Below are 24,838 nucleotides of genomic sequence, written 5' to 3' on the forward strand. Positions count from 1 at the left end.
TCTAGGAAACCATTGTGAAAAAAATTCCTGGGAGGTCTGAATTAACATCGATTAACATTTTGCTAAATCTCAGAACAGCTCTGAAAATTGCCTCTAATTTGTTTTTTGTTTATTTGCTTTACCTTTTGCAGCTCCTCCACAAACTTCTCATGATAGAGATTGTCTCCTCCACGGGACTTGATCAGATTTGTTCCAGTGTCCATCCCTATAACATCTGCAGTATACATGCTCTTAAAGACGCTAGTCAAAACATGGGAAATGTCCTGAAGGGGAAAAAATTAGAGTGAGAAATTGTTAATCTTTAGAAATAGAGACAGGATTGTGGGTGAGGGGCATGGATATTAAACCATACATGCAACAGTGATTAAATCAATTTGTAAAAGCAGCAATTTGGTTCTACAGCAGTAGCTTCAGATTACCAGTGCTTTGGTAAGGGGACTGTGTACATAATGTTCTGGATATAGGAGCTCTGTGATCTATTTGCACCATACAAATCTGGGTTATAAAAAGATATAGGCTGCAAAAGTGAATTCCATTCAGATCCTCCAGAGAATGGCTGGGTAGGTGGCTGGCTAGGTGTGGACTGTCTAGGACTGGAAGGCTCTGTCTGGGAAGGACTATCTGGAGGGGGAATTGGGAATCTGCCAGATTTAGGAGATAGAGGGAGTGTCAGATGGTGGTGGAAAGGGGGGTCCTGTCTGGAGTGGATACTACAGGGGCACAGAAGGGGGGTTCACAGGAAGGTCCAAGAGGGGCATGTCTGAGAGGGAGTGTGTGTACAGGGGTGTCTTTCTGGATAGGATGGGGGGATCTATCCAAGTGCGGTAAAGAGGCTCCCTGCGGGAGCTCTGTATGGAGCGGTGTCCAGGCACAGTAAATGGGCTGCTGGGGTGCATGTCTCGCTCTTTGTGATTCATAGCTCCCTAGCCCAGAAGGGACCATTATGATCATCTTGTTTGACTTCCTGTATATCACAGGCCACAGAACCCCCACCCCCACCCCAAGAGCAGATATTTTAGAAAAACATCCCATCCTGATGTCATAATGGTCAGTGATGGAAACGCCACCATGACCCTTGGTAAATTGTTCCAATGTTTTATCACTCTGTTAAAAATCTACACCATGTTTCTAGTCTGAATTTGTCTAGCTTCAACTTTGAGGTATTGGATCACAGGTGAAGGGGTGTCTCTGAGGGTGGAGGTGTGGTTGGGGGAGGTGTCTCTGTGGAGGGGCCTGCAGGAGAGGGGTCTCTAAGGGCAGAGGGGCCTCTGGGAAGTGTTGGTCTCTTGGGAGGGAGTCTCCAGGGAAGAAAGCTCTGTGGGGGGGTAAGTATGGGAGAGTGAGGGAGGGGGGTTTCTGAGTGTGGAGGGCCCTGCGGGGGTGGGGGAATCAGTTTTTGAGGGCGGGGGAGGGACCTGTGGGGCGGGGTTGGTCTTTGAGGGCAGGTTAGGGGGTTGATCTCTGAAGGCAGGGGAGGGCTCTGTCTGGGGGGGTTGGTCTCTCAGGGAGGGGGGCCTTGCTGGGGAGAAGGGGTCGGTCTGAGAGGGTGGGGGAGGGTCCTGCTGGGGGGGTGTTGGTCTCAGAGAGGGAAGGGCTCGCCTGGCCTGGGGGGGGGTCGGTCTTGGATGGTCGGTCTCTGAGGGGGGAGGGCCCTGTTGGAGGGGGGTCAGTTTCTGAGGGGGGGAGGGCCATGCCCGGGGGGGGGGTCAGTCTCAGAGGGGGAAGGGCCCTGCTGGGCGGGTCAGTCTTTGAGGGGGGGGAGAGATATGCCGGGGAGGGGGGGGTCGGTCTCTGGGGGGGTGTTGATCTCTGAGGGGGGGAGGGCCAGGCCGGGGGGGTCAGTCTCGGGGGGCGGGGAAGGGCCATGCCAGGGTCTCAGGTTACCTGAGTCCGCTCGGAGGCGGGTCTGTGTCTGTACATGGAGGGCTCCGGGCTGCTGGGGGCTCCAGCCGCCGCCATCCCCGCCTGTGCCCAGCGCGGGGCCCGGAGGCCAGGGCAGCCCCGGCCCCGCCGCCGCTCGCACCGGGGAGGCTCGGCCCGAGCCCGTTGCTAAGGGAGCGGCCTGCTCCGTTTACCAGCTCCCTGCCCTAGCGACGGCGCCTCCTCCCAGCCAGCAGCCGGTTCCGCCCCCTCCGGGGCTGGAGAGCGCCTGGCCCGCCACCGAGCCCCTTGCTTGGGGCGAAGGGGGGGAGACACCCCCGGGTGCAGCAGGGAGCGCAGAGCTGCCCTCACTGGGGGCGGGCAGGTAACAGGGATCCAGTGTTTATACCCCCCCCCCCCGCTGTGTTTGTCGCTTACACGATATTCACCCTCCCTCCATCTCTGTGAAATCTCCCCTGGCCCCCCAGCCTGACCTAGCCCTTGGCTCATGACCCCGAATTTCGCTCCCCGCCAGGCCGCACTTCCAGCTCTGGGTACTCCTGGTAGCCTTTGATTTTCCTGTCTCAGTTCACTGTAGGCGCATTACAGCTGGGCTAGCATCCCATTTCACCCACCGCCACTCCTTTCCCCCCTCAGTAATGGAGAAACTGTGAGGCTTCCTGACACCATCCCACTATGTCATTATTATTCCTAATAAAAGTAGTTGGGACTGGTCTACAATGCAACAAAAAAATTCTGAAAAAATGTGAAATTTCAAAGCATATTTTTTTCTTTTGCAGAGCTTAACAGGGATCCTTTTGTCATTTTTTGCAATATGTTTTATCAAAATAGTTATGTAAATTAATAAGCACTTTGATAAAATGTTGATTTAAAATGGCAAAATAAAAAAATGGTTTTTCAATAAAAAAATCATTTCATTCAAAACATTTCAGCCACCTCTAATATTGGTTTATTAACCTGCTCCTACTAAAGTCATTGGGAAAGCCCCTACAGATTGAATGGGAGCAGGACATTTGGAACACAGCCCTGAAGAATTTACATTGTCATTATGAATGGGGTAATCTTGATAATGAGAACCTCGGTGCTCAACACCTTTTAGAATTAGGCCCTAAGACAAACATCAAACCAGACACGGTAGGAACCTCATATCTGACTTGGAGGGAACATATCTAAAGATAATTAAATAATACAGTTGACTTGATCACTCACTTCTAGCCCTTTCTGTTGAGACTGCCACCAAGTGCTGGTAGCAATAATAGATTTGTAGTGGACTGAAATCATCATCTCCTGTCACATAAGCAGTCAAAAAGCCATATGATGGGAATGACTTTTAGTCACTACCATTATAGGTGAAATATAAACTGGTTCCCTAGAAGTGAAAGGCTTTTTAGTCCACAATCAGCCGCCAAAGCAGTCGATCCTCCCTTTTTTCTGTTCCTATTTAATTTTATAAACTTGGAACATGTTTATAGTGGTTGTACTGGCAGTCTTATTTATAGTGGTTGTACTGGCAGTCTTATTTTGGTGGTAAAATATGACAGCACTCGTTGCCATAACTACATTCCCAGTATTTTTTATTTTGCTACACCCTCTTTTTTCTGCTTCTTACTTAGACTGAGAGAGCTGTACTGTAATTCATATCACTTTTCTACAACCACCAAGGTAGTTAACCAGCATGAAAGCCTCTTTAAATGTGGCTTGGGGCAGAAAAATACATGATGGTGTCAAATACTGACTAAGGTGCATGCATGCATGCTTCTGCTCCTTGGTAACTAGTTTGCAGAAAATAGACCACCTATGGAAGCTACTCCTAGCTAGTGGGCATTCGTTCATTCAAAAAATCTTACCGTGTTATAGGTGAAACTGCGTTATATCGAACTTGCTTTGATCCACCAGAGTGCGCAGTCCCGTCCCCCCCCGAGCACTGCTTTACTACGTTATATCCGAATTCGTGTTATATTGGGTCACGTTATATCGAGGTAGAGGTCTATATATATATAAGTTCAAATGATCCAGATGTTTCTCATTAACATTAATCTAATAAATTCACATTCCCACACAAGTACAGTAGTACAAATTTTATTAATAACACATATACCTCACCTTCTAATTCCACCTTATTTAGCCTTCAAAGAAACAAGAGCGTTCTCAGAACTCTAGCCTGTGTCAACACGAATACCAGTTTAGAAAGCACTGTCTAAAGTACACATTGTCCAAATATAAATAGTTACTCTTACTTCCAGAGTATGAATCTTCCAGAAATGTTTCCTTTCTTCTGGCATTTTAACTCTGTATATTATGTAAGTCATAACCAGATGCTATCTATTTTCCTTCATATAGGAGTCATTTGCCCTGTTCCACTTCTGGCTATTCCACCTTTAAAAGACCCATTTGTGTCTGATCACCCTTATATCATTGTCTGTATATTTATTTTGTTCAAACTCCAGAAATGGTAACCACACATTATAAAATGTACTTGATCCTAATAGGTGATTTTTTTTTCTTTTCAATAATTTCCCATGTCTTGTTTCTCTATGCCATATAGATCATTGTTGCAACCACTGTTATATATTTGCAACAAATCTTGTACAAAGGTTGTTAAGTGAGGTGTCTATGAAAAGGTTATGAGTGGCTGGTTATGATTATGCTATCTGTATGTCTGTATCATTTTTGTATTTGAAGTTATGAATATTGGCTCTATCCCTGGATTTCAAATGTTTGCTCCTGGGGTAACGCCCACAAAGTAGTTAGCCAGCACATCTTGGAGGGACTATTCAAATTGAGTGGGCCATCAAAAGAACATTTAACGGACAATGGACCATGGGAGACTCCTATCTGCACTGAATGGAATTTCCTTCAATGACTAGGTGAAATGCATGGACATTTGAATTGCCCATGTGACTCCAAACTCCATCTTATTGCTGTAATTTTCCATAGTAAGAACAATGGGTTTCCCTCCACATGGCAGAGGATATAAAAGTCCCTGGAAACCCCTCCATTTTTCCTCTATCCTGCTCTAGCCTCTTTCCAGCTCAAACCTCTGGACTATGAACTTATTTTAATGGGAGCATTCTAACCAATGGACTGAGGACCTTCCAATTATTTGGAAGCAGCCAGAGTCTTGACTTAAGCCAGCAGTTTATTCCATCATTGCTACAAGCCTGAAGCAAGAACTTTGCAATCACTGTATGTATTTGATTCCTTTAACCAATTTTAACTCTTACCTTTTTTTCTTTTTATAAATAAACCTTTAGATTTTAGATACTAAAGGATTTGCATCGGCATGATTTTTGGGTAAAATCTGAGTTACCGGTATATATTGACCTGGGTATGTGGCTGGTCCTTTGGGATCAGAAGAACCTTTTAATTGATGAGACTGGTTGTAAAGAACCTCTCATCTCTGAATCCAGTGTTTTCGGTGGTGATATAAGAACTGGAATGCCTGCCTTTATATCTTCTTAGCCAGTGTGGTGAATTGTTGCTGTTTTGGTAAATCCTATCGGGAATTAGCCACCAGTCTTGGGGTGTATAGGCTCTATTTCTCAGCAGTTCAGCCCTATGCTACCAGCACTCCCAGCTATCTTCGAGACACCACTGACTTCCTGAGGAAACTACAATCCATCAATGATCTTCCAGAAAACTCCATTCTGGCCACTATGGATGTGGAAGCCCTCTACACTAACATTCCACACGAAGATGGACTACAAGCCATCAGGAACAGTATCCCCGATAATATCACGGCTAACCTGGTGGCTGAACTTTGTGACTTTGTCCTCACCCACAACTATTTCACATTTGGGGACAATATATATCTTCAAGTCAGTGGCACTGCTATGGGTACCCGCATGGCCCCTCAGCATGCCAACATCTTTATGGCTGACTTAGAACAACGCTTCCTTAACTCTCGTTCCCTAACACCCCTACTCTACTTGCGCTACATTGATGACATCTTCATCATCTGGACTCATGGAAAAGAAGCCCTCGAGGAATTCCACCGAGATTTTAACAATTTCCATCCCACCATCAACCTCAGCCTAGACCAATCCACACAAGCGGTCCATTTCCTAGACACTACTGTGCTAATAAACGATGGTCACATAAATACCACCCTATACCGGAAACCCACTGACCGCTATACTTACTTACATGCCTCCAGCTTCCATCCCGGACACACCACACGATCCATTGTCTACAGCCAAGCTCTAAGATACAACCGTATTTGCTCCAATCCCTCGGACAGAGATAAACACCTACAAGATCTCTATCAAGCATTCTTAAACCTACAATACCCACCTGCTGAAGTGAAAAAACAGATTGACAGAGCTAGAAGAGTACCCAGAAGCCACCTACTACAGGACAGGCCTAAAAAAGAAAATAACAGAACACCACTAGCCATCACCTACAGCCCCCAACTAAAACCTCTCCAGCGCATCATCAAAGATTTACAACCTATCCTTAAAGATGATCCCTCACTCTCACAGATCTTGGGAGACAGGCCAGTCCTTGCTTATAGACAGCCTCCCAACCTGAAGCAAATACTCACCAGCAACCGCACACCATACAACATAAACACTAACCCAGGAACCTATCCTTGCAATAAAGCCCGATGCCAGCTCTGTCCACATATCCATTCAAGTGACACCATCACAGGACCTAATCACATCAGACACACCATCAGGGGCTCGTACACCTGCACATCTACCAACGTGATATATGCCATCATGTGCCAGCAATGCCCCTCTGCCATGTACATTGGCCAAACCGGACAGTCTCTACGCAAAAGAATAAATGGACACAAATCTGACATCAGGAATCATAACATTCAAAAACCAGTGGGAGAACACTTCAACCTTCCTAACCACTCAGTGACAGACTTGAAGGTGGCAATTTTGCAACAAAAAAACTTCAAAAACAGACTCCAAAGAGAGACTGCTGAACTTGAATTAATATGCAAACTAGATACCATTAACTGTGGTCTAAATAAAGACTGGGAATGGTTGGGTCATTACACCAATTGAATCTATTTCCCTATGTTAAGTTCTCCTCACACCTTCTATGGGCCATCTTAATGATCACTTCAAAAAGTTTTTTTTCCTCCTGCTAACGATAGCTCATCTCAATTGATTAGACTCTGCCTGTTGGTATGCATACTTCCACCTTTTCATGTTCTCTGTATGTATAAATATCTCCTGTCTGTGTGTTCCATTCTATGCATCCGAAGAAGTGAGCTTTAGCTCACGAAAGCTCATGCTAAAATAAATTTGTTAGTCTTTAAGGTGCCACAAGTACTCCTGTTTTTTTTTTCATCCTGAATTTGGCATCCTCAGTTGTGACCCACTGAGGCACGGTTACATCCTAATAGAAGATGATAATTTTTTTTCTTTTGCAATAATTTTCCACATCTTCTTTCTCCATGCCATTAATGCTGAGTCGTTTTCCAAAAATGAGCTATCACATATCTGGCTGCTAGTTATGTCTTATCAAAGGGTCCTTCCTTGAGTCAGTGATCTCCTCCAGGCTGCAACTTAATAGAATCACCATGGATTCTGTGGATAGTGGGATCAGGCCCTGAATTAAAAGTTCACTTGATGCACAAGTTAGAACAGAGCACAGGTTGCTCTCTTATAACCGTGTTAGCTCTGCAGGTCTGACAGCAGAAAGAGTCACAAAAATGTATTTTACTTAATAAAGTGCTCAGATATGATTCTGAATATATACAAATGAACAGACGTACACAGTCACATTGTAGAGTAGAACCACATTTTCAATTTATTATATAAATGGCTTGTTTTAATTCGGTTTATCTTGCTCCTTTGCATTAACTGAGCTATAACAGAATGTTATACCTCATCCCAGGTTATATCTCATGCCGGGTTACTGTAAATAGAGATTCCAGTACATGTTTTAGAACAATGATTGACTAATTATGATCCCATATCCATATCACTATGGATCCAGCAAATGCCCAAATAATAAAGGAATAATAATAGTTTTCAGTGTCTTTCACCAAAAGATTTCAAAACAATGTACAAAGATATTAATGCATTTAGTTTCATAACACCCCTGTGAGCTATGTTAATCTTATTAGATTTCTTTTACAGATAGGTTAAGTGACTTGCCCAAGGTCATGCTGCCAGTTAATCGTAGAGAAGCATGATGTTGCCATTTGCTTCAGAAGAATTGCAACATTCTCTCTTACTACAAATTCACAGATTTTGTTCTTTTGCCATAACAAGATGGTGGAAATAAGATTTTGCCTTTAAACCAAGTTTGTGCACTCCCATAATAATGTGTTTCCCAGATGCACTCCCATCTTGTGTTCCTCTGCCACTCTGCTGCCCTGTAATGAGGGGGCTCTGTTCTCCATAAGCCCACAGTAAAACCTTCAAAAACAAACACTGTATTAAGGCAGCTGTTATGATCTAACACACAACCATGTAAAAATACCTCCTGTTTACTTAATCATTCTCTTCTTCTCTATGTGTGCCTTCAAAGGGTATCTATTTCCTTTACTGGCAAAACCATGTGTTTCCTCCTGTTAGCATTGCACAGCCAATACAGCTGTGAAAGAGCCATCTGGATTCTGCTCTCCCTCATGCATTATCAGCAGAATTATCACCTTTATTACTGCTGATGATATCTGGTAAGAGCAGAAATAACAGGATTTTCAAATCCCAAGCTGAGGTTGTCTTATGCACTGAGCAGTCTTCATGCTGATTGGTTAAAATCGCAAACAGATCAGCTTTTGAAAATTACTTCTGTTTTTCACCCCTCCTTTGTCTTATATCTGTAATGATCAACCCCTCTCAGGAGCTCTGACTCAAGGCCAAGGCATCTGCCTATTTCTCCCCAAGGAGGCTGGGAACTTGCCTAATTTTCTAGGAGTTATTTGGAAATCACCCGTGCTCAGAGGCGGCTCTAGGTATTTTGCCACCCCAAGCACGGCAGGCAGGCTGCCTTCGGCAGCTTGCCTGCGGGAGGTCCCCAGTCCCGCGGATTCGGTGGCAGCCTGCGGGAGGTCCGCCGAAGCCGTGGGACCAGTGGACCCTCCACAGGCATGCTGCCGAAGGCAACCTGCCTGCCGCCCTTGCGGCGACCGGCAGAGCACCCCCGTGGCTTGCCATCCCAGGCACGCGCTTGGCGTGCTGGTGCCTGGAGCCGCCCCTGCCTGTGCTTGGTAGTTTCATCTGGATATTCTTCTTTATTTCCTGTCCTAAGCTACTGTGTAATATTTCTGTGCTGCTTTCTCTCTCCAGAAGCTGGCCCTCTCATTTTCTTCCATTGTTCACATTCTTGACAGTGAACCTTCCTCCATTTCCCAACTCTCTCCTAGGGCTGCAGAGTTGCCCATTGCCATAATACTGCCCTGGTTTACATCAATTCTGCGCCCCCTTCCCCTTAAGTTGTCCTCTCTCAAAATGGCTGCCACATCCCATTGTTCCCAGACAAGAGTGAAGCCAAGTGGCCCTCGTCTGCCCCTCCAATGCCAGGAGGCCAAGGGGAATGCTTGGTCTCATTGAAAGCTATGGAAAATAGATGCCCTTCTCAAGATGGCCACATGAGGGCAATGTATGGCGCCTCAGTCCCATTGAAAACAATGGGAGAGAGCAGCCATTTTGGAGGAGGGCAGTTCTGAATGGGACTCTCTTGAGTAGGTTGTCAGTCCCTGCAGAAAGAAAACCTTTCAGTTCTGACAAATGGGGCGGTGGAAGAAATGAGCATTAATCCCTGAGAGAAATGTAGCCCAGGCACAGGATTTCAGAGAGTATTAACAATAGGGGAAGTGATTGTTAAGGCCAGAAGGGACCATCACCAGTATTGTCAGCCTCATGAGTTCAGAAATGCTGAGTCAGGCCCCAAAACTCATGAGCTTCGCCTAAAAATGAGATGTTTTTAAAAGAAAGATGATAGCGTGGGTTTTTTTGGTCTGTCTTTGGATTGACACCCCCTGACTCCGACCCCGCACTTCCACCTAAGTGTGTGTGTGTGACAAGTAGTGTGTCAACACTCCTCAATTTATAGGTAAAGGTGATTTCAGCTGCAGCTCTCATTTCCATCTCTGCCCATCCTCTGCCCAGCAATTAATTGGCTCCCAACCTTCAAATCAATCCTCTCCTCCAGTCGCCCCAACAATTCTGGACCTCCCAACCCCCTCATCAGTTTGGACCTCCAAACTCACTTCTGCTTCTCCTGGGGTTCTTTACCCCTCCCTCTTGCAGGCTAGGCTGTGGGGGGAGGGTGTGCTTGCAGTGCAGTCCCCTCCCCTCTTCCAGGCTGGAGGGTGTGTGCGTGTGTGTGTGTGAGAAACTCCAGGGGATCCTCACCCCGTACTGCGTCCCAGACGGGGTGTTGCAGGAGTGGTAGGAGATGAACAGAGGTGCCATTCTGCATCCTTCATTGCTCATGCGAGGGAAAGGGTGCAGTGGGAGTAGAACTGTCCTAATCCACTGGGCTATTGCCAGAGCCCCGCATTTTTTGCAAATGCGATATAACATGACATTTTAAAAAAAAATTTAAAAAATTAAAACCATTAAAATGAAATAAATAAAAACACCCTGCAGCAGCGGCGCCTGTGGCTCTGCTTCTGGGGGAGTAGGGCCCAGCTCCCTGCTCCAGGTGTGGTGAAATGACACATGGGGTTGCAGCACCACTCAGTATTGTCTGGGCCAAATTTGAGTGAGTGGCCCTGTACGCTGGGTTACAACACCCAGAGCAGGGAGCTCAGCCCTGCCTTGTGGGACAGGAGCTGCTGGTGCAGAGTGAATGTGAAGATGTCGGGGACTCGAACCCCAACAGCGAAGTTCGTTGTCTGACCGCAGAGAGACAGGCAACACCAGCAAGGTCCGATAAAAAGTTCTTTATTGACAAGTGCACGCATCAGTAAAGAACAGCTCGTATCCGAAGAGAACCAGCCCCCTCTTTACAGCTTAGTATTAGCTTATATAGACAGTTTTATTACGTCATAAATCATTCACTAGAACAATCCACCCCCTTTGTCTAACAACTAGAAATTAGACACCTTTTAATATATACGCATGCCTAGTCTCTACAATATTGAATTGTTAATATCTCAACAAGCGCCAAAGGTTAGGAATGCGAGGGAGTTAAAACACACCGAACACTAAACCAAGGAGTTAGAGTCAGAACTGTGAGAGGCTTGTGTTTCTTATCAGTTCCTGAGACAGTTTGTTTCTCAACATAACACAGCTGGTCCCAGCCCCTTCACTGATCTCACTGTTTCCCAGGGCTTTGTGAGACAATGCTGCTTCTCAGTATTTTCCACTCTGGGATTACCCAGAAACCTCTAGATGCTTGACTTCAGTCAGGTTGGCACAACTGGTTTTGTGCTACATCTTTATTCAGGCCTAACAGAGTGAACTTATTCTGAAACACCCCCTAGGGCCTCCCATCCCCCTAGGATCAGGACCAGACCCACCCCCCACTGGAGATCCCCCACTGAGGCAGAAACAGACCCCTTCCCCAGGGAAGAGAGGGGAAATGGATAAAATGAAATAGCAAGAAAGTCCCCCAAATAAAATTAAAACAAATATAAAAAGGGGCTTTAGCAATTTCTGCTTCTCCCTCCCCCTCCTGGGAATGCCTTTGGGTTTTTTGGGGGGGGGGGCAGGGGAGAAAAGTGCTCTTCCTTCAACCGTTCTGATTGATTGCACAGCCTCAAGAGGCATGGCAGTAGGGAAGGCAGCCAATGAGAAGGGGTTCCCCCAGGCAGGGCTCACATTTGCTACAGGGCTGGAGCTTCTCACATCTGTGACACTCCCCGGGGGTACCCAGGTGTTGCATCGCAGAGGAGCATGGACAGAGTCTGACAACCCATGTGATCATAAGCAGAGAGTTCTTTATTCATTTCCAGCATGCTCTTATATCCCATTATGGCAAGCAATCAGACAGTTGCTAATTGGTTAACAAAATTAACACAGCCACAGCTGTAACCCCATAGGGTAATTATCATCCTAACACCTGTTTGACTTATCATCCTATTTACAATTAGCTGGCCGCTCAAGGCCAGCCCTTTACACACAATTCCCAGCGTAATCGGCTCGTCCCAGAAGCCTAAACAATCTCAGCATTTCACACTCCATTGCCAACACCTCCCCCCTCTACCCAAAATCAAAAAGGAGGGAAAGAAAAAAGGGATAAAAACATTAGCAAAACATTTCCAACTTATAACAACATAACACCACAATCTATCACAAGCCAAAATTAAAACTTTATAAAGCCAACCTATATAACCATGCAATTCTTAACATAACCCCAACAACACCAAACAAAAACAAAGCACAACAAATAAATGGTGTAAATTCTACAGGATTCCCCCCTACTCAATAGCACACCAACTTGTGGCAAACTTCTATTACCAAATCATCCCTCAGATGTCAGGCGATCAAACTGACACTGAGGGAGGGGGGGTCCTAAAAAAAACACAACATAAACCACATAAAACGCAAAAGACAATTCTGGCCAGAAAAAAAAACAAACAAACACCACAAAACAAAACATAAAACACATAACATAAATTTAACTCTGTAAATAAATGCATGGTACATAAAATGCTATGCAGCTAACACCAATTTTCTTAATATCTAAAAAACAAAACAAAACTACCCCTACTGGGCAAGCAATCATTACATACAATATACAAATACCCTTAGTACCATCAGGCAAAAAAAAAGGAAAATTACATCATCAATAAAATCATTTACAGTAATACAATTGCATCCTGACTTACTTCTAAATTCAACTGCTATTCCCTCCAGCAACCACAGAGTTAACTTTGTACTCTGCCTAACATTACTCGCTAGTAGTTAATTACCTTTTCTATCAACTACACCCTCAAGGTTATCAACCAGTATTCCAAGCTTGTTGTCTGTTGCCCGCCGCCTGGGCCCGATCCTTTTTTCCTCTTCAAGTTCTCTATCTATTGCGTGCCTGCCTGGGCCCGATCCATATTTCCTCTTGCTAAACCGTACTAGCCCCTACCTTTCTGGTATCTTCTGTGAACAACTATCTGTACTTTCCCACCGTGGGGGCTACATCAAATATCAAACAATCATACAACTGCCAATAATCAGTACATAATACAAAATTTACAAAAATCTAAAAAGGCTAACAAAAGCACTTTACATAAAGGTATTTTGGGTCACATAAATTCAAAGCCATTCTCCCAAATTACCTAAATTTATGCCTACAACTCCCCCCTTTGAGAATACTCAACAAACCTTTCGGCTGAGTGTTCTCAAACTTCAAAAACAAAGGTAACCAAGCTCCAGAGAGCCGGGGCAAGTAATGGGGGGGCAATCAATCATTACTTAGAACACACAAATACCCTATACATTCAGGCAAAGCAAAAATTTATCCCAATTAATAAATCATTCAGGGAGGATCAAACAGAAAGAATCCTGGCATAGCAAACAAGCAACTATCCTCCAGGGGCCCAGGTTGTGTACATCTTGTGGCTCTTTCAGACATTCCATCCACCACTGCAGCAGACATCTCTGATACTAACACAGTTGCAATTGCTTCACTGCTACTGCTTGCAGCCTCAAATCCCAAATGAGCAGTGGTAACATCGTGGACTAGTTCAGGAAATAATACTGCAGGCACTGCTTCTAAAGGCTTCAAAATTTCAGCTGAGGTTTCCATAGATGTTACAGTTTCTGCAATGATTTGTTCTTCAATTGCTGCAGCTGTAACAGGCACAAATGTTTTTTGAGCCCCAGAGCTTCCAATACTAAAAATGGGTGAGCCAGTATCTGCCAGCTGCACAGCTAAACTCTCTTGCTGCACTGGAGCTGAATAAAATTTATCACCGTTTGCAAGTTCCAATTTTCCAAATTCAAACAAATCCTTTTCCACTTCCGTCCTTAGCTCAAACTTGGTTTCCTTTCGCTGATTGTCATTTGAGCTTGTCGCAGTCAGTAGAAATGTTTGTTTTGCTTCCATAGGCTCCTCTTCGTCTCCCTTTCCACACACAGGCAGTTCTTGAGGACACATGTCGCTCTGTAGAGGGGCCCCATTTACAACTGCCCCTGGGCATTCTGATACTAGGTTAGATGGCGCATCTCCTACATCATTCTGCATGGGGGCCTCAGCTGCAACCGCTTCAGTGTGCTCTGATTCCAAGGTAAACACAGTATCTTCTACCTCTGTCGTCCCAGGTGCCTCAGTTACCCCACTCTGCATTGCATCCCCAATAAAAGCTTCCTGAGTGATTTGCTGCCCATCGGATCCCTGAAGCCGAGCAGTTCGGGTGGGCTTGCGCAAAGTGATGTCCATAGCAAGGGCAGTTTGGGGAGGGCCAGTGGATCCAAACCCTCGAGACCCGCGGTCAATCGGGGTCGATCGGGGCACACATCCCTTGAAAGGTATTAACTGAGCAAGACGTGTACCAGCAGTTATAGTCACAGGGGGACAGAGGGCACGTACCATTATCCCAATATTCCCCGTATAGTCGGCATCAATAAGGCCAGGCAAAACAAAAATACCTTGTTTCGATGTTGACGAACGGCCAATCAAAAGGGCACTCAGTCCAAATCCTAATGGACCATCGATGTTGGAAGGAAGAACTTGAACCTCGTCAGTCTCCAAAACTACATCTGTCGCTGTGGCCAAGTCCACTCCGGCACTGCCACGGGTTGCTCCGGTGAGGTGTTCCAGGCAGCCGGGTTGGCGGGTGGAGGCACTTGTGTCGTCGCGCTCCTCCGAGGGGCGCTCCGCGATCCGTTTCCCGGCAGCGGTGTTCCATCCTTCGTGTAACGCGCCCCACAGTCGGCGGCGGGATGTCCAAACTTATCACATCGTGTGCAAGCGCCAGTTGCAGCTTTAGGTGACACATCAGAGGCCCGCTGCCCATTTTGCATAGGGCAGTCCCGCCGGAAATGCCCGGGTTTTCCACAACCAAAATAGGGGCCGGCTGGCCGGGTCGGTCTTCTAGCCCCCCGCTGTCCCCCGAGCAGGGGTTGTAACGCCACGGCCAGTGCAGAGGCCTGTGCCTTAGCATGAATTGCCGCCTTATCTGTCTCCTCAAGCATAGCGGCCCTACCACATGCCTCAATCATTTCCATCAGGGTCGCAGTCTTGGGCAAGGTGGCTAATATACGGCGGCAAGTGGGATTTGCATTCTGGGTGGCAAGATCAAGTCCAACTGCAGTTCTGGCTTCTGGCGTCAGATTGGGAGATCTATCAATAGCCTCTCGAAGGCGATCCAAAAAGGTGGAATACGGTTCCGATGGGCCTTGTGTAATTTTAGCATAGGGAGGGACCGGCTTTCCCATCTGGGGCACCGCTTTAAAGGCAGCCAAAGCTAGTTCCTGTGATTGCTGCAGGATCCGGGGCTCAAGGCGAGCTTGCAAGTGCGGGTCAACAAAGCGACCGGCTCCCAAAAACATATCAGCAGTGGCCACGCGCCGAGGATCACCATCCGGTAAATCCAAATTGCGGACAAGAGCCAAGTCAACTCTCTTAGCCCAATCATCTTTCCACAACAGTTTCTGTGTAGGTGTAAGAAGCATGTCAGCTAGCTTAATCGCATCGTACGGACACATTGCTTGGCCAGCAAATATCTGTTCAATGATAGACTGTACATACGGATTATCTAGTCCATAAGCCATGATCGATTTCTGTGCCTCACGGATCAACTTCCAGTCCAAAGGGGCCCACCGTCTATGATTAGGGTGTTGAGGGTCTGGCGTAATCACCGGAAAGGCCTCAGGTGTTAGACCTTCAAGGATGGCTTCTCTTAAAACCCCATGCCAGCGCTGTACCGGATCCGGAGGGTCCCCAGTTGGAGGGTCCCCGGGGCCAGGCGGGGCGGGGGGGCGAGTCGAATGAAAGCACTTGTGAAGATGCGATCGCGATGATCCAGGTGGAAAACCTTCCAATTGGTCCAACTTGTCACATATATGCTGCAGCTGTCGACCCTGGCGCTCCATCTCCTTATAGAAGGCATCAGACTGAGTAAACTGAGTAAACTTAGTCAAATCGGGATATGGGTTCGATGGCACATGTTCCACCCGAGCCTCCTCTGTCCCCCCGCAATCGTGGCACCCCCAGGCCCCGTGGACACAGCATGGCTTTGGAGGGGGTGCATACGGCAAGGCTGTCTCCATAGGCTCGGGCGTATCGGGGGGTAACGGGACCGTAGCAGGATCAATCATGTCGGGGCCGATAGCCACATTGGAGGGTAGTGGGGCCGTAGCAGGGGCAACATCATCCATGGGGAAGGGGTCGGAAGCCAAAGGTATCACCGTGTCCTCACCACCGAAAAACTCTCTGGCTCCAACCGGCAACACAGAAGGCATTCCGGGCGTTGGGCGGCAAAGCTCAGAAAGGGCCGCCTGCACTCCTGCCTCGGCCGCGAGAGTTTCCACTATCACCTTCGCCTTATTCCATACTGGACTCAGGGAGAAGGCCTCCTTATCGCCCCGAGCCACCGACTTCCAAAGCTCGGAGCCTAGCCGCTCCCAAACAGTTTTATCAAAAATTGTACTTGGTTGAACAGAAAGTCCCCTTCTCCGTCCCCACCGCAGCAGACGGGATAACGTATCAGAGGGGAGCTTCTCTCCCTGCCGCTCCGCGATGCGCATCAAATATTCATGCACCGTCCTTTCTTCCGCTGATGCAGCGGTTCCCATGTTAGCTGCTCACCTCTGGGCTGGGGTGTGCCTCCCTTTTCAGACGCCCTGCGGCTTGCCACTCGACACTGAGCTCAGGTGCGCCCCTCTTTTCGGACGCCCTGCGACCGCCGCTCGACACTGAGCTCAGGTGCGTCCCTCTTTTCGGACGCCCTGCGGCTCCTAGCCGCTCGACACTGAGCTCAGGTGCGCCTCCTTTTCTTCTTTTCAGTTCAGGCCACCAACACTATCCTCATTCGATACGAATCACGTCGGGGTCACCATTTGTTGCATCGCAGAGGAGCATGGACAGAGTCTGACAACCCATGTGATCATAAGCAGAGAGTTCTTTATTCATTTCCAGCATGCTCTTATATCCCATTATGGCAAGCAATCAGACAGTTGCTAATTGGTTAACAAAATTAACACAGCCACAGCTGTAACCCCATAGGGTAATTATCATCCTAACACCTGTTTGACTTATCATCCTATTTACAATTAGCTGGCCGCTCAAGGCCAGCCCTTTACACACAATTCCCAGCGTAATCGGCTCGTCCCAGAAGCCTAAACAATCTCAGCATTTCACACTCCATTGCCAACACCCAGGGTTGTGAGGTCTGAGGTGTCTCCCCACTACCTGCCCTTACTGTAAAGCGATCTGGTGTAGGCTTGCTGTGGGTCAGGTCCCAGAAATGAACAGCCTCTGGTAACACAATCACTGCCTTCCAGGCCTCCGCAGTCCTTGCTCTCTCTGTGCAGGCTAGGAGCAGGCACACCCTAACTCCTGAGACCTCTAATGGTTTCCTGTAGCATCCAGCCCCTTATCCACTGAACTTACAGAATGACCAGGCCTGCTGTTCCCACAGAAGCAGTACATACCAGCTTGTAAGATTCAACTCAAGATCACCACTTTGCTTAAGACCACAGCACTGAGATCTGTTTATAGCAAAAAGCAAAATAAACATTTATTATCAAAGAACAGAGATTCCAGTGATAGTGAGTAAGACTATTGGAAGCAAACAGTTACATATAAAAAGAAATCATAACACACTTTCGAGAGACTAAACTTAACTTACAGGTTACCACTCCTATCTAAAGAAGCTTATCTCACCCAAAGTTCTCTCCAGCATTTTCAACCAAGCCTGGTTGAGACCGCTTTTTCATGAAGCAAACTCGCTGTCCTTTTACTTGGTCAGTGACGAATGAGCTGGTGTCTTCTTTGCCCTCCAAATATAGTGGAGCAAACCCTTGATCTGCACCACCAGCTAGGGTTCTTTCCCCCACCCCCTATTTTTGTTTTAGGATTAGTTTCTTTCTTTGAAATTCTTCCAATCCTTCATTTGCATTCATTTCAGACTCGTGATAAGGGACCCCCTATGAATAAGACAATATTTAATTTGCATATAAACATAGATAGATAGACAAACATCTCTCGTCTGACAGAAAACCTGTTTTTCATCTTTGCTGGTGACCAGTCCCTAGACACGGTTTAAGAACGTATTTCCAGTATGTAAGCAGAGTCAGGATGAGCTCTACCCTGACATCTGGTGGTGAATTGTGGCGAGTGTGGAAAAGAACTTCAGGGGCTGGTCTTGTTTGCATAGGCATACCCACCCTGCCTAGCATGAGCCCACAGCTGCCCCAAATGGTCACTTTGGCTGCTGTGGGATTCCCAGTTTCTCTGTTATTGGGGCAGGAAGAATAAAGTCTTGTTACCCTGATTATGTGAATCAAGGCCAGTGGAACTGTTTTATGACAGAGCGACTCACCATCAACTAAGTAGCACTCGCTAGACAAGGGACATGGGTTCCAAAACCCAGTGAATTGAGAGAGATTGGGCACAGGTATCTGCATCTTATGGCATGGGCCCTGAAACATCAATTGCACCGTCTCTTCACTGTTGAATAATAATATTAATTTTGATTCCGTTAAGAGTCTAGTGACAGGCTGCTATGCTGAATTCACTTTGGGCCAATGGTGCACCAGCACTGGGGCTCCCCTACTACAAGCAGAAATCACTAAGAGCTGAAATCATTGAGTGCTGTGTTAACTAGTGAGTGAACCTGAAGATATATTGCTAAGTGGCTAGCAGAGCAGAGCAGTTTGTGGGATGGTTGGAGCAGCCCATGGGATGGCTAGTGGAGCAGAGCAGTTTGTGGGATGGTTGGAGCGGCCCATGGGACGGTGAGTGGAGTGAAGTGGCGCAGAGTGGAGCAATTCGTGGGGATGGTGGGAGCGGCTCATGGTGAAGGCTGCAGCAGAACACCACGGAGAGGTGGGGCAGTCGGCCTTGGACCACATAAGATGCCCCTTAACACCCTGTGTGCCCCTTTCTCCTCCCCCATTTCCACCCAGCGTGGGGGGGGGGGTAGACCTCTGCAGATAAACATTTGAACTCTGGGGCTGCACTGACCAGGGACAGAGACTTTTCGGTTGTTGGACTTTTGGGGGGATTTTTGGGTTGTTGGACTCAAGAGACTCTTGAGGTGTTGGACTTTTTGACTTTGGGGTGATCTTTTGGGTGGTTGGATTTAAGACCCTGAGGGGAAAAGGACACTGCCAAACTAGCTTGGGGGTGGGTCTTTTGCTCATGGTTTGTGTTATGGACTGGGCAGGATGGTCCCGCGGGCCATTGTTTGCCCACCTCTGCCCTAGCCCCTGGCCTAAGTGACCACGACAAGATTGGGGGTTGTCGAGCACCAGCCCTGCCACATAGGAGAGTGGAAGGTAAGTCCCTGAGGTCAGGCAGACCTCAGGGTAAAAGGAGTGGGCTCGAGGACTCAGATCCTTTCGCTAGCCAATTTCACCCAGGTAGTGCATAAGCCAGGAAATTTCCGCACAATAGCAGGACCATTCCCCCACTTACACAGAGAAAAGAACGCAGTCACCACAAGGCAATAGGGAACTTTTTCTTTGGTGGTGAGGGTGTGTGGGCAAGAATGAGGGGTGGGTGGAGGCAGCCAGGAGGCACCTTCTCCTTAGGAAATACCTGGTTATCCTGAAATGTCACATTCCTTTGAGATGATAAAGAACTTCTTCCTATAAGTGTCATTCAACAAACACATTCCTCAGGCCTTCATCAGATCAGCACATCAATCTCTGCTTTTAATTTGAGTTTCATTGTGGTTTAGAGTTTGCCTGTAAATAAAAGCACAACAACCCTCCTTCCCTTTAAATTCCATAAGCATCTGGCTTCCCATGGGTGGATTGTCCCTGATTTAACCTGTGTCTACGTGGAATGTGCCAGGGGGTGGGGTTAGCTGCCCTTTACCCTACACATTCCCTATTTTATTGAGGAATTTATCATTACAGTGAATATGGGAAGCTAGGTAGGTGGTGGGGGCCTTTTTATACAGATCCTTTCCCCATCTCCACAAAAGTTACTCTGGTCTCCTTTCCACCCCACATGTCAGGCTAATCAAGGTTTAGAACATTACCCTTAGTAAAATTTGTGGCACTGTCCTCACAGTCCTACAGTATATGTTAACCAGGCACTGCAAATACCCTGATCTTCCCTCCTAATCACATTGGGGAAAAGAGTCAATTTCTACACTGAGAACTGGGAAGTTAAGGTTCAAACTGGTTGTTTTTAAACCTCTGTTTTTGCAAATTCCTTTCTGAGCATTTTAAATGGGCAGATGAAATTGAGCAAGAAAAGCAGTCTGTTAGAGCTCACAGTAACCTCTTTGGCTGATTACACAATGGCTGAGAGAAATCTGAGGTCCATTCATGCTCTGAAATAGCAATGCTTAAACACAGTAAATCAGATTCTCATCTGAGTTACACTGGTTAAAATCTGGAATAACTCCACTGATTTCTGTGGAGTGACTCTGGATTGACACTATTGTAAATGAGATCAGAATCTGGCCCACTCACTATGGTGTACGAGCTATGTAACCAAAAGGAGATGGTGTCTTTCTGTTTCCTATGTATATTTCACCTTCCAACCTAGAGAATTCCCATCCTGCTGCCATTTTGAGCTTCACTCCAGATGGAGATTATTACTGAGCGAGTCACTATTTTCTCTTTCTGTCTCTGTTGTGGAGTCTTTAGCCCTAATTCTGGGCTGTGGATGAACTGAGCCATGGAATATGTGGGGACAAGAATAGCTGTGTGACACCTTTATGCCTCCTTGATTTTGGAGGCAGCTGGGGGAATGGGGCTGTCCCCAGCAAAAGCTCTGCATGTAGAAATAGCCTGTTTGTGAGAATCAAGGAGAACACTGTGCTTGAAGACCAGTGTGTGTTAAGGAATTTATTATCAATGTTGAAGACCAATGCCTCTCTCCATCTTCAGAAATGTTCCCTGGGGAGCACAGCCCCTTAGCACTCAGCATCGAGTGAATACATTCCAGGGTTTGTGCAGGAACTGCTTTTGCACAGGATTCAGAAGCAGGTCTGGGTGATGGAGCTGAGATGTTAAGGCCATGAACATCAGAAAAATCAAGGCAATGATTTCCACAGAAGCTGTAACTCCTGCCCAATCCGACAGTGGGACAGATTTTGGCTGGCAGCTGCACAAAGAAACTCTTCCCCTTCCGGTGACCCTGTGCCCAATGTGGGGCTGAGGAGTGCAGGCCTTGCTCCACCCTTAGCAACCTTGTGGCTCCTACCTTTGTCAAAGGGATGGGAAGAGGTGGTGTGAGGGTGGAGCCATGACCACTTCCCCTGTCTCATCTTTGGTCAGCAGAGCTAGCCAGGCAGAGAGAGGAGGGCATGTGGCACCATTTCTAAAGTTGGTGTAGCTAGTATGCTGGTGTGTGTTGTCTGGGCACTGGCTGCATATGCCTTACTGAATGTACTCTATGCCTTAGTATACAGTGTGCGTTCAGTGAGATCTATTAGACCATGGGATAGTCTCTCAAGAGTGGGAATGGAAAGTCTATTGCCTGAGTCATTTAAAACCGATTTGCAAGGAACTATCCTGCTGCACTGGCAGAGAATGGATACGTAGCCTATTACTACTATGTGTCTTCTGTAACTGGGATGGGTTCTATTAATGCTCACTTTAATATAAGACAAATAAGGGTAGAAGGGTAATTCAGTATATGGACATTATTTACTAGGGAATGATTGCATAATTCATGATGAATGACTGAGTGAATCATCGTAAAAAAGCAGTGATGTACTTAATCCATTTCTCCTCCTCTTGTCATGTATTTTACTGCCCAATTTATTCTGTACAGATCTGGAAAACACAACAGCGATGTGATGCACAGAGAACAGGCATAAATGTATGGGCGATGACTAGGGCCCTACCAAATTCACGGTCCATTTTGCTCAATTTCATGGTCATAGAATTTTTAAAATTGTAAATTTCATGATTTCAGCTATTTAAATCTGAAATTTCACAGTGTTGTAATGGTGGGGGTCCTGACCTAAAAAGGACTTGTGGGGGGAGTCACAAGATTTGGGGGGGGGGGTTGCGGTATGGCTAGTCTTACTTCTGCGCTGCTGCTGTCAGCGGTGCTGCCTTCAGAGGTGGGCAGCTGGAGAGCGGCGGCTGCTGGCCAGGAGGTACGGTATTACCACCTTACTTCTCCGCTGGTGCCTGCAATGCTGGGCCCTCAGTCAGCAGCCACCACTCTCTGTCCACCCAGCTCTGAAGGCAGCAGCACAGAAGTAAGGGTGGCATGGTATGGTATTGCCACCCTTACTTCTGTGCTGCTGCTGGCAGGGCGCTGCATTCAGAGCTGGGCACCTGGCCAACAGCCACCACTCTCCAGCCGCCCAGCTCTGAAGGCAGCGCAGAAGTGAGGGTGGCAATACCACAATGCCCCTAAAATAACCTTGCAACCCCCATGCACCTCCCTTTTAGGTCAAGACCCCCAATTTGAGAAACGCTGGTCTCTCCTATGAAATCTGTATACTATAGGGTAAAAGCACACAAAAGACCAGATTTCACCGGGAGGGAGACCAAAATTCAGGGTCCATGATGCGTTTTTCGTGGCTGTGAATTTGGTAGGGCCCTAGTGATGACCAGAAGATATGGAGAGTGTAAATGATTGGTTTCTGGTCCATCAATGTAGTATTTTGAGTCCTGATCCGGCAGCCATTATCCTTGTGAGTAAAGATTGCAGAATCTTGTGCTAGATGGAGAATGAAGAATCACGTAAGAACTGCCTGCAAAGGGCTTTCCTCTCCTTGAGTCAGGTGCCATTATTCAGTTGCTGTTGTCATTTTTATTGTTACTATATTTCTTTCTTCTTCCTCATCTCTAGCCCAGCCCTTCTTAATGACAAAGGGCTGGAGGGAAGGGGTGGATCTTACATCAAGCTCTGGAGATGGGTCAATGTGAGACGGGTATATTGCAGGGTTCAATCACCAACTCTAGAGCTGGCAGAGGCTGGCAGTGCCATGAAGGCAGAGCACACAGCCTTGAGTAGGGGGACGGGGACGCAGTTTGAGGAGCACTGCCGATAGACCCTGGGGAATTCCATACCTTCCTCTTTGGCCAGGAAGGATGATTCTAGGACTAAATGCCATGGCAACAAAGGGAGGGAAGGAAGATCACTTCACAGCCATAGAATGCCAGCTCACTGGGATTTATTAAATAGAGTGCCCTAAAATGCACATAAAACACTGTGGTGAGAGGCATAGCTGCACTCAGCTTTAAGGCCATTGCTCACCATGAGATTTTGGGTGCATTTGGAGTGTGCACAGGACACCAAAGCGAACAAATGTAGCTCCCCAAAGTGATTTATTGAAGTATTGTGGAATTCAGGATTTCATCTTATTGTCAGATCCGGTGCCTGGAATGGCTTCATCTGCCATTTCATAGTGGTGTTAGGAACAATCCACTCTGTGTAAACCGCAGCATTCAGGAGCCATTCAGATCTGCTACTTAAGCCCTGATGCCCTCTCTGCCACCAGCTCTGCCACCATAGCTTGTGTTAGAAAATATGAGGTGCAGGGCAGCACTGCTGTTAACTTTCAATAATATTAGTAACTGAAAACAACATGATGCAAGTTGCAAGTCTGGTGCCACAAAGCTGGCTGAGCAAGGCAGAGCAGGGCAGGCCTGGGCCCACGTTGGTGGATAGGCCCAACTATGCCAACTTTTTGTTTTTTGCCTGGTTGCAGTAGGAAGGAGACCTCCACACCCTGAAGATTCTTCCCATATCGTCCCTCTCCCTCCACTATGGCACAGTGCCTCTCCTTTTGGCCTGGTGAAAATCCCTCCCAAGTCCACACAGCAATCCTCCAGTTAGCCCAAGAGAGATCACTAGACCAGGGGTTCTCAACCCTTTTCTTTCTGAGGCCCCCCCAACATGCTATAAAAACTCCATGGCCTAACTGGTTTTCTGCATATAAAAGCCGGAGCCAGCATTAAGGGGTCGCAATTGCCTGGGGCCCCATGCCACAGGGGCCCCCGCAAACTAAGTTCGGCTTCAGCCTCGGGTGGCAGGGTTTAAGGCTGTGGACTTCAGCCCCATGTGGTGAAGCTTTGGCCCCGGTGAGTCTAACACTGGCTCTGCTTGGTGGCCCCCCATAAACCTGCCTGCGGCCCCCCCAGGGGGCCCCTGACTCCTGGTTGCGAACCACTGCACTAGAGAGCAATGCCAGGTGCTTTCTCAGTACTCCTCCCCAGTTCCCTGTAAGTCAGACCAGAGCAATCCTGCACAGGTGGGAGATGGACCCGATGACCAACCCAGTGTGTCTTTTCCATTTCTATCGTCTATGATTCTATGAAGATGGAAGCTTCCTAGAAAGCAATGATACGTGGTGATGTGGAGTATGTACGGTGGGGCTGTAACGAAGGTCACACATATATACATTTCTGAGCCTGCCAGCACATAACTCAGTGCTGGTTGTGGTGGTGACGTTTTGTGATATAGACATTTGAGACCTAACTTCCAGAGGTGTCGTGACTACCCATAACTCCAGCAGAAGACAGTGGGAGGAGGAGGCACTCAGCAGCTCTGAAAGTTAGGTCCACGTTGCTCCTCAGAAAAAGGACTGAGGCCACAAATTAATTGCAAATGCAACAAGCCATTGAGTGGCTGACTGGTGGGAATGAATGACTTTTGGTTGCTACTAACTTGTTCTGTATTTGAAGAGTCTATCCAGGGGTAAAATAATCTTCATCCAATTTCCAGCCCTGTGGTCCATTCACTCTTCTTGAAGATGGACATGCTTGATCTCTCAGATGATGACTCATCTCCACAACTAGTGCTGCCTGCTGGCTTATTCAAGAAACTACACTGGTGCTGGTTTCTGTGAATGTTGCCAATGCCATATGCTATGTTAGTGGCTGAATCTTAGTATTTACCTATCTACCTTGCTAGGTATTTATATCAGAGTCATAGTATAGGAGCTGGGTATTTG

At 47.1% G+C, this 24,838-nt stretch overlaps 1 protein-coding gene and 1 long non-coding RNA gene across 4 annotated transcripts in view; both read right to left on the bottom strand.

Annotated features, from left to right (window-relative positions):
• Positions 1–1,978, bottom strand: part of DLEC1 (DLEC1 cilia and flagella associated protein) — a 71,949-nt gene extending 69,971 nt beyond the window's left edge. For all 3 annotated transcript variants that reach the window (XM_045003473.1, XM_045003472.1, XM_045003471.1), the window contains exons 1-2: positions 1,885–1,978; positions 123–263 (exon numbers count right to left, since the gene is read on the bottom strand). In XM_045003473.1, coding sequence (XP_044859408.1) covers positions 123–263; positions 1,885–1,959 — 216 coding nt within the window. In that variant the 5' untranslated portion in view covers positions 1,960–1,978. The remainder of the gene's footprint in view (positions 1–122; positions 264–1,884) is intronic.
• A 15,810-nt stretch (positions 1,979–17,788) lies between these two features.
• Positions 17,789–24,838, bottom strand: part of LOC123364601 — a 62,854-nt gene continuing 55,804 nt past the window's right edge. The window contains exons 7-8 of the long non-coding RNA XR_006577177.1: positions 19,501–19,649; positions 17,789–17,885 (exon numbers count right to left, since the gene is read on the bottom strand). This is a non-coding gene — a long non-coding RNA (uncharacterized LOC123364601). The remainder of the gene's footprint in view (positions 17,886–19,500; positions 19,650–24,838) is intronic.

This window comes from Mauremys mutica, chromosome 2 (assembly GCF_020497125.1).
Source record: "Mauremys mutica isolate MM-2020 ecotype Southern chromosome 2, ASM2049712v1, whole genome shotgun sequence".
In the NCBI taxonomy this organism is placed as follows: domain Eukaryota; kingdom Metazoa; phylum Chordata; order Testudines; family Geoemydidae; genus Mauremys; species Mauremys mutica.